The following is a 17,705-nucleotide window of genomic DNA, read 5'->3' on the forward strand; positions in this document are numbered from 1 at the left end:
TAATTTTTACCCCACACTAAGATTTTCATAGTTCTCTATCCTGATATTGCTATGTGTCCCATTTGGGAACTACCAGGTTCCTGCTTTCAACATGAGACAAGACAAGATCAGATCGTAACTAGATGGACTTCTTTGGGAATGTAAATATACTGAAGCAGCGTGCCATCAGACCTTTTTCATTTGAGAGTTTCTACATCAAATGTAATGCAAAATTAGAAACATCCATCATTAGGTTGCCTGCTTTGGATACATACAACAATGCAGGCGATAGCTTCCTTTATGCAACCGGACATCATCAAATGAAACAAGGTTGTGCACAGAGGGTGAAGTGTAAGCTCCTCACTTACAAATAAAAAGCAGTTTACTTTTCTAAGCAGTCTCCCTGCAGTGGGCTGTCCTCTGGTCAACTTAAATTCACAACCTGTCCCAGAGAACCAGTTCCTCAGACTTCAGTGGGCCCCTGCCCATTTAGCTTTAAAACATTTTACAGTGTTCTGCTGAACCTTGGACCTGCCACCCACCGACCTGGAATTTAAATAAGTTCTTCAAAACTGGGATTCACTAACTGCCGATGGTGCATCCACCCAAAGAAGAAAGCCTCACATTTTCTGTATGTCGCATGAAGCACATGCTGCACGAAGCATTCTAACATCCCCTTGTCTTGGGGAGTAAACAGGCAGAATCCAATACAGGTAATTTGCTCACAAACTTGATGAAATGCACATAAAAACAAAAGTAAAAAAATGCTACTGATAGCTGTGCATTTCTAGTTTTTAGTGCAGCCTCTCTATTTTGTTTTTCCTTTTTGTTTTTTAAAAGTTACAGCATGATGCTTACTCCATGATACAGAAAACATTACTATTCTTTTTTTTTTTTTTTTTTTACAGTTATGGCCAGTGCAGAAATCCTAGCCTTCAAAGCCTTGGCCCACACTGAAGCATCTTAACTTTTTCCCTGTAATGCATGGTGCAGTATTTCATCACCAAGACATTCAGTACTGGGGATTAACTGTTTGAAAATAGGTATCACTGTAAGCCTACAGAAACCTCTGTTAAATACTTAGCTCTCCCAGACCGTAAGACCTCACCCTTCTTGCTCTCTCATTTACTATATTCAGTCTGTCTTTGTAACATGGGCCACTTCTACTTCTACCGTTTCAATGGCCTGTGTCACTTCAGCCATTTTCTGTCCTTGCTGTTGTGCCAATACATAATTTACCACCTGCATGATGCTTTGGTCAGAAAGAGTGGAGACTGATGTACATTCCTCAGTAGCTGCGACTGCTTCGATGGCTTCAAGCGTTTCTCCTGTCACTACCACAGTCTCAATCTCACCACCACCAACGCTAATCTCAGTTTCTTGTTCCTGCATGTCTGCTGCTAAAATGCTGATGGCATGCTCCACCTGTGTCCCCTGGTTATGAAACTGAAGAGTATCCTTTTCCAGCATAATTTTGCAGGGTACGTAGTCCCTATGAAACTTGGTCATGTGCTTCCGTAGCGTCCGGGCATCTATGTAAGCTTCATTGCACACTGGACAGACGTACGGTCGTTCTCCAGTATGTGTCCTCACGTGACGCTTCAATGAACGTGCGTCAGCCCAGGCTACTCCGCAAGTTAGACATTCAAATGGCTTCACACCTGTTCTCAAAGGGAAAGCAAGGAAAAGATGACCGTCAGTGTTCGTAAATACGCATGAGCGATGATGAGAAGTGACAGGGAGAACAGCACTATAAAAGAACAAAGGAAATACTATAACTTTTTCCATGTAAGAAAGAGATCTTGTTTACCATTTTTGTACTACAATATAATGCAAGCATAATACATTAAATGGTAAGATTTTCCACAAGTGCTCTGCCCAATCTAACATTTTACTTTTAAAAACTTTTTCTGTTCAAAATTCCTTTTAATGCAGTTTCTCCCCTATTTTAAGTACATACTACTTAATATATTTCTGATTATTTTTTGCCGGTGATGCCTTTCTGAAACCATGTTTTACTTAAGAGAATTTGTCACTTACATTCCTAGTCACACTTTGTTTCTGTATATCTTACTATACAGGTCTTGTCAAACCAGCACTTACCCTAGTTAGCTTATAACGCCATCTACGGCTTTTTCCCTCCTCCTCCACATGGCATACATTCAAATACTGCACCTGACGTTTGTATAATCTTATTCTCCCTTACAAAGCCAGAGTTCTGTGATCTGTAGTATCTAATGGGGCGTGCAAGTGGCGACAAACACTATTTCAATACTGGGTTTTCCAGTTACTGTAGATTTAGGCTAGGTACCTATTACAGGACACTTGCTCTGTTTAGAAAGAAACACAAAATCTCTATTTCAATAGTTAGACAGCTCTGAGATTTATTCATAACAGCTCTTTAAAAGGAGACATGCTTCAAGAAAGTGGTTTTTGCCCCAAGATAGGAGTATATATATCGACTTTAACACAGCTGGAATAACCAAATACTCAAAAATCAGTATCATACTTCACATCTAAAACAAAAATGCACATTTTTTTTTAATTATAAAATGTTTTCATATTTTCCCCAAAGATCATACAGTTTACTGCTTGTTATAAATCAAAAAGCTGACCAATTTCCAACAGTGGTCCTTTTTTTAAATTCAGGCCAATCACTCTCCTGTTTGAAGAATATTTTGTCAACCGCATGCACCTTTCAAACTGGAGAACGTTTTCCTACATCCAATTCTTTGCCAGATATACATCTTTTAATCACTTCTAAAAAAGTTCCTCTTCCATTAAAGTCCTGAGAAGGACAAATTGTCACTGTCTCTGTGTGTGACTGCAGTTTTAGGAAGATCTCAACAGCCACTTCTGGGAATCACTGCAAGCAAGTTAACAAACCAGGACTAGCATAAAACCAACTGGAGAATCTGTAAGAACTTCTATGCGCCTTGCAACATAGGACACACACAGATTCAAAGAAACAATCACCAGGGGTGGAGGGATGTCATGACTACTTGTTTTCTACATACCTTCATGATTGTTCATGTGTCTCCTATACTCCCGGAGTTGTGTGAATTTTCTGCCGCAATGCTCACAAACTCGTTCCAGATTTTGTTTTGCTCTTCCTTTTTTACCATGTGTGGCTTTCTTTACATGTCTTCTGTACAAAGCTTTCTCATAAAATTCTTTACCACATATATTACACCTAAAATGTGTTAAGTGAGAAATCTGTTGAAACCATTATTCTCTGCTTGTGTTATGCTTTTTAAATCAAAATGCACTTTAATTATAGTAGGCAAAGTTTAATGGAATACTGTATCGTATGACAAGTAGTTCCATAATTAGAAATAATATTCTTGGACTGAGCTACATTTTCTCTTATTCACAGCCACAAAGCTTCCACCTACCATTCTAGAGAAATGAGATCACATACAAAGCATTTCTAACGTCATCAATTATATTTATCCTCTTACAACTTCATATGTATTAGTTCCAGGATTGTGCCAGCAGGTTAACAGTTGGACCACACTATCTGAAGTCACCCATCCGCTCTCAAGTACACAAGACCCCAGCCAACATCAATCAAGTGGTACTTTAACAATGGCAGCTCCTTGTTGACTGGCTGTGGATCTGTATAACCTCCTGTTGATCAGTACATTTCAGTTGTTAAATGAATTTCCTCTTACCTGTAAGGGTCTGTGACAGAATGAGACTTCACATGAGAATACCAGTCTTTCTTCCAACTATAACATTTTCCACAGAACTGACATTGAAATGGCTTCACACCTAAATGTTTATTCATATGCTGCCGAAGATCTCGAGCTTCATAGAAACTCTTTTCACACCTGTAACAGTAAAGGTTTTAGCATCCCGTATAAGAAAGATCTTGGTGATCCTGATTTCAAAGGCACTGGAACCCTCTTCTTTAATGGCAACTGAAGACTTTGAGAAGACAACACCTATTGTATCACCAATATCTATATAAAGCACAATCCCTTTCCAAACTGGGGAACATTAAAAGGAACAGCAGCTTATCTGAAAGTCTGGAATATAATTTGAGGACCTCTGAAACACTTTTGTCTGTTACGGGTAATTATATTCTTTCTGTTATTTTTATGGGGAATAATCAAAGGCAAACCCACTGGAAGACATAAAAAATTTGTATTATATTTGCATTACGTTACCATCCTTATGAGGATAGTAACAGCTGTTTCTTCTCTTAACCAAAGAGGATTAGTTATTGATACAAAGATAACTGGGATTTGTTGTTTGTAATGCTCAAATGTATTTTTTAGATATTAAAAACCAAATTCAGAATCCTAGAAGAAAGCATCTGAAAGTAGTGATACTCATTCTTTGGCTTGCTGTTTGTATACATCTAAAGCCAGGCAAATTCCTAGTCTTCCTTCACTTATACCTTGCCATAGTATGACTATATAAAATTACAAATCACTAGCTCCTCTTGGTATGAAAACTACAGAGGTCAGTCTAATCAAAGACACGCTTTCTCCCTTTGAAAGAAATTCTGCTCTTCAGACATCTTTGCCGGATCACCTGCATCTCTTCCTCATGTAACATCATATACCTGTATGACTCAAGAAAGGACAGAGGCAGAGAAATGCCAGCAAGCAAAGGTGGAGGATTCACCTTCTACAGCTGATCAACCTCTGGAATCAGGGAATCTCAGAATTCCCAATCTCCAGTGGAATCTGGAAAGAAAAAAGCTGCCATACAGGAGTAAAATTTTTAATATTACATTTCCGGAAGAATGGGCATTCTGGAGAGGGAAAAAAGCCGCCGTTGCTTTTGAGGAAAAGAAAAAAAAAAAAAAAAAAAAAAGAATAGCACTTGGTGCTCTCCCCTCAAGGATTGCATATTTGGAAAAATCATTAGAGAAGTAAAAAACTCAAGCAGCCACCACCACCACCACCCTCTGACACTCTCACGCACTACTGCAATTTAATCGAGTATCTACTTCACTGGAAAACTTCCACAAACATTTCAGGAAAATAACTCATGTTAAGCTTTGTTCGACTGGGCCAGAAGCTCAAACTCAAGCCTGGCAGGGAGATTTACACACCAAGCCACCAAACTAGAAAACTGAAGTCTGGTTATTGCTTAGTGAAGCTCTCTAAACCATTTGTGACAACATGAATTGTATTCTTAGTAGAGATCTTCACTGTAGAAGAAACAAGGACCGTGTCTGTTTTGAAGGAGTTGGGGAATCAAAATATCTTCTCTGTCAAGGTAATCTTTTGCATCCATGACTGTATTGCCTTGAGTTAAAAAAAAAAAAAAAAAAAATTCTATTTTTTAAAATATATTTCTCCTTCAAAATCAAAATTGCCTTCCCTAGTATGTTTCATTAAACAGTTCTGTCCCTTTTGTGAACCCTATTAACTCTATTCTTTGTATTTCTAAGATGGATATTTTTAGCATTACAAAGCACTAAATAAAAACATTGCTGACAGAATCAAAGTGAGTTTTCAGCAGTTAGAAAATATTATTTTTGCTAGCACACAGCAACACTACCAGAGATATTTAAAACAATACTTTAGATTAAAGCTTTCATTAAAACCATGAGTTGCATACAAGCAATCATATAAATTGTACAACCCCTCTTAATACCTGAGAGAGTTTTCCAGAGACCTAATTGACAGTTTGGAAATCAAGCACCATTTGTGCTTTTGCAGGTCACTTGAAAGGTTCTCCCATAGTCTGCTTGGTCATAGAAAAAGTATCCATGTTTTCCTAACGCACTAGGAGACACACTCTTTCCAGTTACAGAGTTTCTGCTAAACTAAAGTCCATAATGCACAGATATTTAAGTGGTCATATAAGTTTTATAATCAAGTTAACTGCAATAATCAATGAGTTTTAATTTATGATGTTCCTGCAGAGCTGTTTGCTAAAAACAGTGTGTATTGCAGTACTCACAAGTACATAACATTGTAGACCGTACAGAAAATTTTCAAATTGAACTGAAATCAGCTATCACAGTAAAAAAGAGCAAGAATAAGCTGAAGACACTTCACCTCTGACAGGCTTACCACTCTTCTATCTGTCCTACAGGGAGCTTTAAATCCACATAGCTACTGATTACTGCTACAAGTGCAAACACACTCATTAAGAAACAACCGTATGAAACCAAAGCTAGGTAACAGTTAAAAATCAAGCTTTTGCTCTCCAATGTGTGTATTAACAAAAGTGCATTTTTTGTTATATTATATATTACATATTTTTATTATAAGACACTTATGCATTAAGTGTCTTATTCCAGGCCAGTGAACAGCTTGATGCTACAACGAGCTGCTTTTAATCTTTAAAATTACTAGGATCATTAATGTTAAGAAAAAAAGCCCACCAAAAAAAAACCACCAGCCAACTTACTGAGTACACTGATATCCACGAACTTCAGGCTTTGGCTGGTGTTTCTTTATGTGTTTACTGAGTCCTGATGCCCTGTGGAAAGATTTTCCACAGATGGAACAAAGATACTTGGATTCTCCTGACAAAAACAAAACAAAACATGTTACGAAGCCAGGCCTCCATATCTCTGGAGTGCTTTGTGAGAGTGTTTTTTTCTTCTCATATAATTTATCTTAAGTAATCAGAGCAGTGCTACAAAGAGAAGTTGGTTTAATTACACACAGATGGAATTTTTAAGTGTATTTTGTATGTGCCAATGTAGTAATACACAGAGGGGGGAGTAGCAACTCTGAATTACTTTATTGCATGTTTTTAAATATAGGTACAACATTGCAGCTACTAATTAGTCATGAAATGTGAACAGCCTATAAAAGTGCCCTCTGTGTGAAAAAAACTCAATTGCCTGTGTTCATATAACATGCAACTTCTCCAGCAACGCAGCATTGCTTGCAGATGACTTACATCTTGAATTTGTGGAACACCACCTTAAAATAAAAGTTTTGCGCTCCAATTCATCAATGTAGGAGCGCTGAGTACTAATATAAACTCCTTCATTTCTGGAACAAATTGTCTTAACAGAAACAGTCTCTTACTTCTGATTCCGCCCCGCTCGGGAAACAAGAAACACAGACAATTTCTACACATCACAATTTTAAAACTCTGCTTGTATTAAATTATTATATTGTCATCTTTCACATGCTAAGATCTTTCAAGATACTAGTTTTTTTTATAAAATTTCAGTATTAGTACAGCAAGTCTTGTAAAACATATATGGAGATTCTCAGAGATTTAACTTAGCATGTTTTCCTCTGAAAGGATAGGCTGGAAGAGCAAGTGCTCCAGAACATTCCAGCCTGTTGCCTATCTTTGTTGAATTGACATGATAGAGGCATAAATACGTACATAAAAACATAGGAACAGACCAACCATGATTCCCTGTTCTTGTATAGAACATTTGCATAACAACATTAAGCTATGGTAAAGCAAGCCCAGAAAATAAATGTAAAATGACTACTTACCTCTATCTCAGCTGCCTGACCAGTAGAAGAAAAAGGAGAAACTACTATTTATTTTTTTAAACAGTTCCTTTGACACTGAAGAACAATGTTAAAGTTCAGCAGCATACAATAGCCAACCAAAGTAAAAGGATCCTCTTTCTCATCGCTTACCTGTATGAATGCTCATGTGTTCCTGAAGACTTCTTTTTGTGACAAAAGACTTTTCACACAAGTCACACTTGAACTGTTTCTGTACTTCATGGAGGGCTAAGTGCATTTTTAATCCATGCTTATATGTAAAGGTCTTTCCACAAACCTAAAAAAATCCATATCCGGTGGAATAGGACAAATAAAACTCATTATGTAATAGGTGTTCAACTTCAAACACAACAAAACCTCCTGTATTTCTTGGGAACCAGGACGGCCAAGCCTGTGATTTTGCACCAGTAGCAGAACTGGTCCGTTAAAAAAGAATACTCAAGGGAAGACATTCTTCTAGACACAGGAATATGAACTTTCATGATTCAACTTCATTCTAGTTTTCTCAGTCTTGGACTACAAGAATTTTCATCAGGAATGTTACAGTAGTTTTCCCCATTCTGAAGTGACCTAAATTAACCTAAATTTTAGGACAGAGTGTCAATACTAAAATATCAAGAAAACATTACTAATTTGATTACAGAGTAAAAGGACTTTCTCTTTACCTTGCATGCATGTGGTTTTACACCTGTATGTTTGAGCATATGTATTCTGAGAGAATAGAGCTTAGGTAGAGTTCTCCCACATATATCACATATAAATTCCCGTTTAGTTCTCCCTTTCACCGAAGACACGCCTGTCTCTTCTACACTAGCAGCTGCAGTGTTCACTTCGGTCTTCCGAGTGTGCCGGACAAGATGGGCTCGCAGGGAGGCACCATACTGGAATTCTTTTTTACACAACTGGGAAAGAAAATAGTACAACTTTACTTTGCATTTAATACTCCAAAATTATTTAAAAAAAAAAGGTAATCAAAAGTTTTAAGTATAGTAATATGATTAGCTAGGTCTATAACCTGACTCCAATAGGCATTTTATCTCAGGTTAATTAATAGCTGTAAATTTTGAATTTTATGGCTACTGACAGAACCACTGATCACTTCCCAATGAGGCTAACCTCCACGCTAATCTAAACACAGTTGCAAATTTACTGGTAAGGTTAAAAGTAAAGCCCAGGCCAGCACTGCCTTGAGCAGCAAGCGTACTCCCACGGTGCTGTCAGGCAATGTGACTGCACCACATTTTACCCCACCCCATCCAGATCAGGGCTGCATCCATCTCTGAAATCCATAAGAAAAATAAATACATGTACGAAAAAAAGGCAACAAAAATAATTACTAATGTCATTACTGAATGAATTTTCATGAAGAGGGAAGTTTACAGGCCAAAAAACCCCAACTTACTGGGCACTTATAATCTTTAGATCTTTCATGTTTCAGTGTGTGCATTATAAGTGCATAGCGCCGCTGGAACACCATTCCACACTCAGTGCATTTGTGCTGAGCTTCTACTTCATTATTTTCCGTGGTATCTCTTTTGGGCTGTTTCATTTTTTTCCCTCTTTGTACCAGCTTCATGGCAACCTAAGTTGGAAAAACATAACCCTTGAATAACTTTACTACGCTGTATTTCATACTTCCTCTACAAGTTAGTACTAAAAGCTGTTTCTGTGTGTTACTATAATACCACCTAATTTTGCTCAGTTTACTTAGCTGCTACACAGTTAACCCGTTTCAGTTCACTGCAAAACTACAGATCTCATGGTGGGTGAAAAACTGGTTTTGTTTTAAAACCATAAACTGACTATAATTATAGGCAGAAAATGACTTACCAGTTCAGAGACAACTATCTACTCAGCCCTGACTAACTGCCTAAGTGAGAGCTAAGGGATAGTTACAGAGGAACCACAAAGTACTGCCAGTCACAATTCCTACCACGTTTCCAACCCTCTCCTAAACTCCAACTTCCCTCTTCAGGATTTACATTTGCTTTACTACAAAAGTTATCAGATTAAAAAAAAAGTGGCCTTATTCATTTTTACCAGCCAGGAAAAACTGAGTTACTAATAACCTGTAAAAAAATTTACAGTATTTAAGCAAAGTTCTTTCTGGTTAAGAGCATTCCAACTTTACTAGTGGTTTTTTTTTTTTTAGGCAGTAGTGGTTTTTTCTTAGGCACTATTGGCAGTGCTACCTGGAGCTGATAATCTTGTTTTCCTTTGTAGAAACTTGCTGTCAAATTCTTTAACAGCCAGATTTTAAGTGGTCAGGCTGAAATTTCCTGTGTCAGTTATCTCCCCTTCAGGTTTCTGAGAACAAGGCAAGGGAAAAAAGTACAAGCACCCCCATTTCTTCTTCCTGTTCTCTCAAGAAATGAGGTATCTAACAGTTTCTGAAAATATGCTAGCCCTTCCATGTCTCTCAAAAACAAACTGAAACTCAACACAGGGACAACATTTTGATTTTTTTTTTAATTTTGCTGTTGCTCTGAAAACTTACGCAAACTTGGCTAAATTGCGAAGCCACAGAAATGATTTTGTTCAGTAGATGAATAGTAAGAGCTTGGAAAATAATCCATTCATACAAAGCATGCTTCATCCCCAACACCTCCATGCCAACTGCAATTACTGTAATTCAAAAGTCAGCAGCACTTTTCCTGCAACCTCCTCTCTTTCTTGTTATTCTTCCAGCATCAAAACTGGGAACTCTGAAAGGAGCGTCTCCTTCCCAATGCTTATACGACATCCAGTGCCATGGAGGGGAGTTGAGGGATGCATAAGGCAAAAATGCTAAAAGCTATGAAATGAGTTAGGAAAGCAGAAACTTATTCCTGAGTCCAATCCTGAGCAATTATCTAAACCAATTTCTCTTTTCCATAGGTGGCCGCTGTCTGTAGACCCCATCTGTCAAGGGGCCAGATTTAAAAACTGCAAAATAAGTTAACAGGAGCTGTTCCTGAAGATAGATATTCCCCGTCCCAAAACAGAACAAAAACTTGTCATTCTCCAACCATCATAAATAGGTTGCTCAAATATTTTGATTGTGCTAGTTTTAACATTTGGGCTTTAAGCTGTCCATCTGTAAAGAGAGACCAATACTAAAATTTCTATCTACGAGGGTGTTGTAATGATATTACTCCCCTGCGTGTGGGACTGATGGCTCTAGTATGTAAACGGCTCACAGAACACCTCTGGAAATTAACACTTCTTCGCAAGATTTAGCCAACGTGCAATGAGTAAGGCAAAGCGTACTCTGTCACAAAACCAAATGTATTAATGCTCAGTGAGGTGAATGTCAGCTATCCACAGGCACTAAAAGAAGAAAGGCTCCTGAAGGGGAAAAAGTAAGAAGATCCTTTCATTAAAAAAAAAAATAAAAAAAATTGAAACAACTACTTCAATTACTAAACATTTAGTATGTCTGAGTGTTAGAGTTTTTAATACCTTTTTTTTTTCCTGAACTGACCCCAGTTTGAAGGTAGCAAGACTGCACTATTGTGACTTATGACTATGTCTTAAGATCTACATAGGATGTCAAATTTTTCATCCCCAATGCTCTGTTTTCAAGTCTTAACAAACGTAGGGTCTCACTTCTCTAATAGATAAATACATTTGTCTATGACTGACATACACACATGCTAGTTAAGAATTAAATTCCCAGATCATTAAGAATTTTAGGGAGAAGATACACCTTCTGTCCAACCATAAGAAGCTGTGAGAAGATACTCAAGCTGGGCTAAGGTCACTGAGCATTCTAAAGATCTTCAATATGGAAGGAATTTTGACGCCAATGTTTTGTTTTGTTTTGTTTTTTTTTCCCACAACTGTCACATCTTAGAAGTTACTTTGGTTTGCAGTAATGTTAATCGCTCAAAAAAGAACCACATTTGCCAGACAATGCTTGGAACCGGGAAACAGTCTTTTCAGATTGGTCTCGAAACACTGGACGATTACTGACAACAGGCCTAAAGACAGATAGAATACCTGCTGTATTGCAGATTTAGGATTTGTCTTTCTATTTTGCAGTTTTTTTTCAATTCCTTTATGCAATCTGATGTATCCCCCTTCACTAACAGAACGCTGGCGAAGCTTGCTTTTGTAAGTATCATCTTGGCTGGAAGCTAGGCTTTCCGGTTGTGAAACTGAAATGCTCTGTTCTTTACTTTGCCTTCCACGTTTTCGCTTGAGTGTTTCTGAGGAATCTTCAGAAGCAGTGTCCACATTTGCTTTACCACTTTCGTTTTGATCTGTCTCAATTTCTGCTTGACTTTGTGTGTCCATGGCTTCCAGAGCCGACGGCTCAGTCTCTACGACAGACATAGTGCTATTTGAAAAGCTCTCCAGCAGCTCCATCTTGACATAATTTTCAGTTGTTTCACATTGCTCCACAGCCTTCGAAAGATCATCCGGAGCGGCCTCCGCAGGCTCTGGGGGCAGGAGGTCAAGCTGGGGTGCTGCCGCCTCCTCTGTCCCAGCAGAGGAAGGAGCTCCATTCACAGCTACTGGCATTTCACTGGCTGCGAGCTCAGGTCGCTCAGCGCCGTCCACGGGCTGCGTCTCAACTTCAGTCTGCTCTGCTAAATTTTGTGTGGACTCTACTGTTTGAATATCTCCCTTTTGGTACACCGTAATTTGTTTCTCTTCCATCTGTTTGTGTACATTTTCACAGATTTCGAGGACCTCTGACATGAAGAGATGCCGGGCAAGCATGGCCACTTCTGCCATACTACAGAAGTCAAAAGTTAATTCTGAAGTGTAAGCAAATTCCAACAGAGGCAGGAAACTGGACTTGCAGAACCCTACCAGGAATAAAACAAGAGATTAGAGCAAACACTGATGACCCCGAATTACAGCAAAATACCCCATGATAGATACAACAGTTCACCTTTGACACGGTTAAGTCTGAAATTTAGAGCGAAACACACTTGCAGGTAACATTAAAGCCCCTCCACTGGCACTCAATTCATAGTCATTTACGCAAAAGCGTCCTCCTTGTGTATTTTCTATGTGGAAGTAAGCTCAGACAACTTTTCCAATAAGTAAGTAGACTTGAGGTAGTTTCACAACAAAATTCTCTAGAAGAATGTTTCAGGATGCTAGGAGAGCCACAACATTTTTGAAGCAGATCAACCCTAATTTAACAAAAGTCTTTCTGGACCTGCTACATTCAGAAAATAGTCAGGACTTAAGTAACAACTGATGTGGCAGAAAAATAAGGCAAGAAAGTGGCTAATGAAAAAAATAAAGGTATGGATATATAGATAGAAATGCTTAAGAATGAGCATTTCGTATAATTTTCCACAGTTCTGTAAATCATAAATCAAATATTTAATTTGGGGGACCTTCTGGACCATCATACTAGAAATCTATCGTTCACACATGTTTATTGTTCATGCAGAGACAGACACAGTTAAGAAACTAATGAGAAAGCAACGCAGCAGGCATTATGTTCTGTACAGTATTCTTCATCACTACAAGGCTATTTTTAGAACATTTATTTTAGGATCATCTCCTATCTTTAAGGTACCAGAAGGTTTGAAAAATAAGCAGAAACATGTATAATAGCGTTTCACGGCCATAAGAAAAAAATTAGTATTTGTTCAGCTAAACAGCTCTCTGAAAAGCTAGTCAACATCCCCTCTTGATGTTTTCAAGCATTTGATTATGTTCCCTTTGTTAATGTTTGTGTCTAATACAAGGAGAAAACGCGCCTAAGCAAGGTAAAAATCAATCCAAAGCTTCTCAGAAATTTTAAGATGAAATCCCATAGTCCAATCAATACGGAAGATCAGATTATGCAAAACTAGAGTGATCACTTTAGCATTAAAATCCACACAAAATACTTTTAGATTAAAAGAGAGAAAAAAGCGAGATAAAATATTTGGTTGTCTTGAACACTGAAAAAAGACTGAATCAAATACTGTACACCTTACTTAGAATATTATGATTTCTAGCTTTGAAACCCACAACAATTCACCTGACAGATCCACTACAGCTTCATGACTAGAGACAGCTCCCTTTTCAATGAAGAGCTCTCGGAAGTACTCGCTGTTGGCTGCCAAGACAGATTTGTGAGCTTTGTACTCCTCTCCTTCAATCAGCAGAGTCACATCACAGAACTGATTGGAAAGCCTCTGCTGATTCAGTTGGTTTAAGACTGACAGACAATGTTTGGAAGATGACTGCTTCACAAGGCCCTTACTGTCAACCTGTCATAAACAACATTATGAGAACTTCATTACATTTAGACTGTGCCTTTTTAAGCATTCACACTGAAACACAGAAAAGGATTATTTTCTGCAATTGTACGATCAGTTCAAGCCTGTATAATATACAGCTTAACTCTACTATTGTTTTCTTTTTTTAAACGCGTCAAGTTTCACCCTCCCTCCAAACGCAGTTAAAACAGACAACTGGAAAAATGGGAAGACACGGATATTCAAACAGTTCTTTGGCCATATTTTTCAATGCTACAGTCTGAAACGATTTCTAGATTCAGAAGTCTTTACAAGCATATGAGCCCCCAGTTATCAACAAGAATTTTATATATAGATATAGCATCATTTATTAAGGAACAGATATAGATTCCATGAGAATCTTGTATGTGATGCTTTACTACTTATACTTTTGCAATTCATTTTCCCTTGGGTCCTATATGCATAAATAGGAGTCGGGGTGATTTTATTTTCCAAAGATGACATACTACAATTAATTTCATGTCATATATACCAGCAACTCGTTTCCACATATTGAATATCTTTGGCAAAATTTATGGCATCTTATTATTACAGGATTATCACAACAATGGAAAATAAGTATGTGACTAAGAACGCATTAACAAACATCTTAAATAAATTCAGATGTAAACAGTGATACTTACAAATACAAGCTCATGCTTCGCTATTGGCTTCTTCTTCACAGGCTTTGGGGATGCAGCTGGGATTGATGCCGTATTACTCAATTCATCATCTGTTTCATTACTGTCTTCATGAGATTTTGCATCCAGTCCTAGTTCCTCCAACATTTCAGAAGGATCTGACAGAGATCTAGAGCGATCTAGCTTTTCCTGGCACTTGCTGCATTCTTTAATGTAATCTTTAACCTGCTTAAGAATACCTAAGAAAAATTAATGGAGCTTAATTAGGCTTCTAATCTTTATTCTTTACCTTAAACACATAATTAAATCGGTAGGTGATTAGCAAAACAACATTACACACTTACTGAGAAAAATGAAGTCAGTCACCTACACTTTCCTTCTCTGACTTCTTTTTACCAGTTCTGCTTCTCTCACACCATTGTATGATATTGTACGTCACCACTGTAATCCATCATTAATCTGAGATAGAACACTTAGAACGTCACTAGATCAAGCAGATCCTCCTAGAAAGATTTTTAAGGCTAGAAAAAATATTTGTATTTACACATTCACCCTAAGAATCCCAAGACAATGAAAGCTGTAACCTAATCCTGCATTTAGCCCACACAAGTGGATCTCAGCTTGTCTTTACTGAAGGAGAGATGAATTGGAAGGCTCACCTAAGGGCTTTTGCAAAATTGGGACCAACTGTGTTACATGCAGTGACACTGATATGTATTATTAACACCGATTTAAATCAATTGCTTATGATTTTGCGATTTAAAGGAATTAATTTCCCACCAGTACTTTAACCAGTGCAACTAAATGATTTTAGATACTCAATAGTTCCTAAGCTCAGGGTCCTCTTCCAGGTACCAAGGCATTTTCAGTGTACGGCTTTCAACGCAAATTCATTTTCTTCACTAGGACAATATAAAAGTATACATAACATATTTTCTTCACTAGGACAATATAAAAGTATACATAACAGCCGCCATGTCTCTATAGTTCAAAATCTAGCACAGCTTAAAAACTTGGCTGACATAGAGTTAGACTTGCACTGCCTACACCTTTTCAGAGCATGAGATGCACTATCATTACATACATATCTCTGTAAGGATCAGGAAAACACAGACTTCGGTCAACCCAAGACATTCCAACCCATTCTGGCCCTTTTCAAACATTTTTACGTTTCCTTGATTTCATCTGAAACCAGGGCTAGTTCTCAGGACAGAAGGTCTCTGGTCTTCAAATCACATATCTAACACCCTTCCTGGCCACTGGGCCACACTCCAGCCCATTGCTTCTCAGCTGCAGAGCAGACAGAGACAACAGACTGGCACCCATCTCAGGATGATGACTGGGTCAAAGCTGCTGTCCACTAGCAGCAGAAAAGTATTATAATGGCAGGGGAAACCAATGTTTTAAAGGAGACACAGATAAGAAACATAATGGGCATGAATTTTAGTATTCTCAGTGCAATAGAAATAAAAGAATAAAAGTTGTGCAAATAAAGGTAACCAATAAGATGCAGAATACAGAATGCCCTCTTCTGACGAACAGTAGATATACTGAAGTCCATTAAGGAAGTTTCCAGCATAGGATGACAGTAGATGCTAGAAGAGTCCAATATTGGGCAGACGATGAGAACCCAGATAAAGGCAAGGAGACCACCATCCAGAACAGAGGTATCAACTTCAAGACACCAAATCCTTTTTCACATCAAAGATCTTCAAGTCAATGAGATCTGGACTGGTAGGATGGGCTGCAGCTAGAGCAAAAAGCCTCCAAATTAAGATAGGGAAAACTAAAGCTGAAATGGCAGACTTGTTGACTGATGGATGAAAAAAGCAGAATAAGAGAAGCAGTACAAACAGAAGATGGGCCCTGGGCAACTGAAAAGCAGGATATTTATTTAATGGATACATCAGACTAAAAGCAGAACACCAAACCCAAAGGGAACACAGATACCAAGTCATTGGCTCAGCCAAAAGAAGGCCCCGATTGGGAATTATCGATGTTCATACTACTGTTTCTAATGGCTATGACATCGCCCAGGACCCAACTGAGAATTAGTTTGGTCTTTTCGGCTTCTCATTGGAAGAAAGAGACAAATATAACAATGAGTGCAAGGACTACGAACTATTTAAACGTGAATACCATCCACATGCTAGCTGGAAAAGGTATTATGAGGTTAAAAGCTGAACTAGGTCACACGGAATGGATTATCGCCCTATACAAAGCGTACAAGTTGAGAAACGGCTACCTTAAGCAGGCTGTATGCAATGCTTGGATGGGGACAGTCATGCTCTGCGTTTCCATATACTCAAAGTACCACTACTGCTGAGAAGCCACAGGACACTGTGCTGACCAAGGCGTCACCAGTGACCCACCGTGGCAGCCTACAGACGACCTGCGTTCAGATGGAGCGTTTCAAGGCACCCGTCGGCCAGTGAGCGACAGCCGGTCCCCTCCTGCTTCCTCCGGGGAGGCTACACAGCCACCCCCCTCCCAAACCCGGGCCACCGACCCAGCCGCGGCCGCGACCCCGGCACCGCCAGCTGCCTTCTCCCCCCGCCCCCGCCTCCCCGGTTCGGCTTCTCCCCCCGCCGGTCCCGCTCACCTCGCCACCAGTACTTCTGCGAGAGCCCCTGCCAGGTCTGCAGGCGGGTGCGGTGGGCGCCGTCGGGCGCCAGGTGGGCGGCGCGGATGAGGCGGGCGCGGCGCTCGGCCTGCAGCACCACCTCGAGCTCGGCGAAGCGCTGCTGGTCCCGCTGCCGCCGCTGGTAGTAGAGGGTGCCGCCGCGCACCACGTAGCAGGCGGCCGCCTTACGGATCTTCCGCTTGGCATTGCCCTCCGTCCCCGGCGCGTAGGGCTCCCGCTCGTTGGTCAGGTAGCGCAGGATGGCCAGGTAGCTCTCCTCGCTGGACATGGCGGGGCCGGGGCGGGAGAGGGGCAGCAGGAGGACGGAGGGGGGGAAGGGGCGGCCTCCGCTCGGCTCCCCCGCGCCCTCGGAGGCACGCCGGGCTCGCCCCCTCGCCGCCGGGCAAGGGCAGGATGCTGGGCACGCCGCTCTCGGCGGGCGGGTAGGGGGGGAGGCGGGTCAGGCTCTCGCCCCCGGGGCGGAGGCGGCTGCCGGGCAGCGTCTCCGCGCGGGACGGGGCCCGCCCGGGCCAGTCACATGCGGCGGGCCCGTGGGGGGGAGAGGCGCCCCGGCCCTCGCCGGGGGGTCCGTGGGGCTGCGGAGGCGCCTCCCGGGGCAAGGAGAGCGTGCGCCGCCGAGGGAAGGAGGATCGGGGCCTCCCGCGCCTCCGCCGGCCCCTCGCCCAGGCGCGGGGAGGCCGGAGAGCGCGGCCGGCGGGCGGCGGGTCCGGCGGGAGCCAGGCCCGGGGGGGAACTGGAGTTTCGCAGCCAGCGG

General features: G+C 40.5%; 1 protein-coding gene across 3 annotated transcripts; it reads right to left on the reverse strand.

Annotated features, from left to right (window-relative positions):
- Window positions 1-861: 861 nt before the first annotated feature.
- On the reverse strand, window positions 862-17,408 carry ZBTB11 (zinc finger and BTB domain containing 11). 3 transcript variants are annotated; one of them, XM_075168269.1, is made up of 12 exons: window positions 16,910-16,989; window positions 16,553-16,699; window positions 14,311-14,546; window positions 13,408-13,639; window positions 11,415-12,229; window positions 8,836-9,015; window positions 8,099-8,335; window positions 7,566-7,710; window positions 6,358-6,475; window positions 3,654-3,812; window positions 2,997-3,172; window positions 862-1,640 (listed from the first exon to the last, which is right to left on the reverse strand). In XM_075168269.1, the coding sequence occupies exons 3-12, from the start codon at window positions 14,452-14,454 to the stop codon at window positions 1,114-1,116; spliced, it is 2,733 nt and encodes a 910-aa protein (XP_075024370.1). In that variant the 5' UTR covers window positions 14,455-14,546; window positions 16,553-16,699; window positions 16,910-16,989; the 3' UTR covers window positions 862-1,113. The 3 variants fall into 3 exon arrangements, with proteins under 3 accessions (XP_075024370.1, XP_075024359.1, XP_075024381.1); XM_075168258.1 differs by lacking the exon at window positions 16,553-16,699 and having other exon boundaries at window positions 16,910-17,408; XM_075168280.1 differs by lacking the exon at window positions 16,553-16,699 and having other exon boundaries at window positions 1,640-1,729; window positions 16,910-17,408.
- Window positions 17,409-17,705: the final 297 nt, after the last annotated feature.

Source organism: Calonectris borealis, chromosome 1 (assembly GCF_964195595.1).
Source record: "Calonectris borealis chromosome 1, bCalBor7.hap1.2, whole genome shotgun sequence".
Taxonomy (NCBI): domain Eukaryota; kingdom Metazoa; phylum Chordata; class Aves; order Procellariiformes; family Procellariidae; genus Calonectris; species Calonectris borealis.

Excerpts from the sequence above, each read along its gene's own strand:
- ZBTB11 (XM_075168258.1), bottom strand. The coding sequence starts at position 17,219 with ATGTCCAGCGAGGAGAGCTACCTGGCCATCCTGCGCTACCTGACCAAC. Across the intron at positions 9,016-11,414 it reads CTAAATCTGCAATACAGCAG|GTTGCCATGAAGCTGGTACA; the intron begins GTATTCTATCTG and ends TTTCCAACTTAG. Across the intron at positions 7,711-8,098 it reads TAAAACCACATGCATGCAAG|GTTTGTGGAAAGACCTTTAC; the intron begins GTAAAGAGAAAG and ends GGATTTTTTTAG.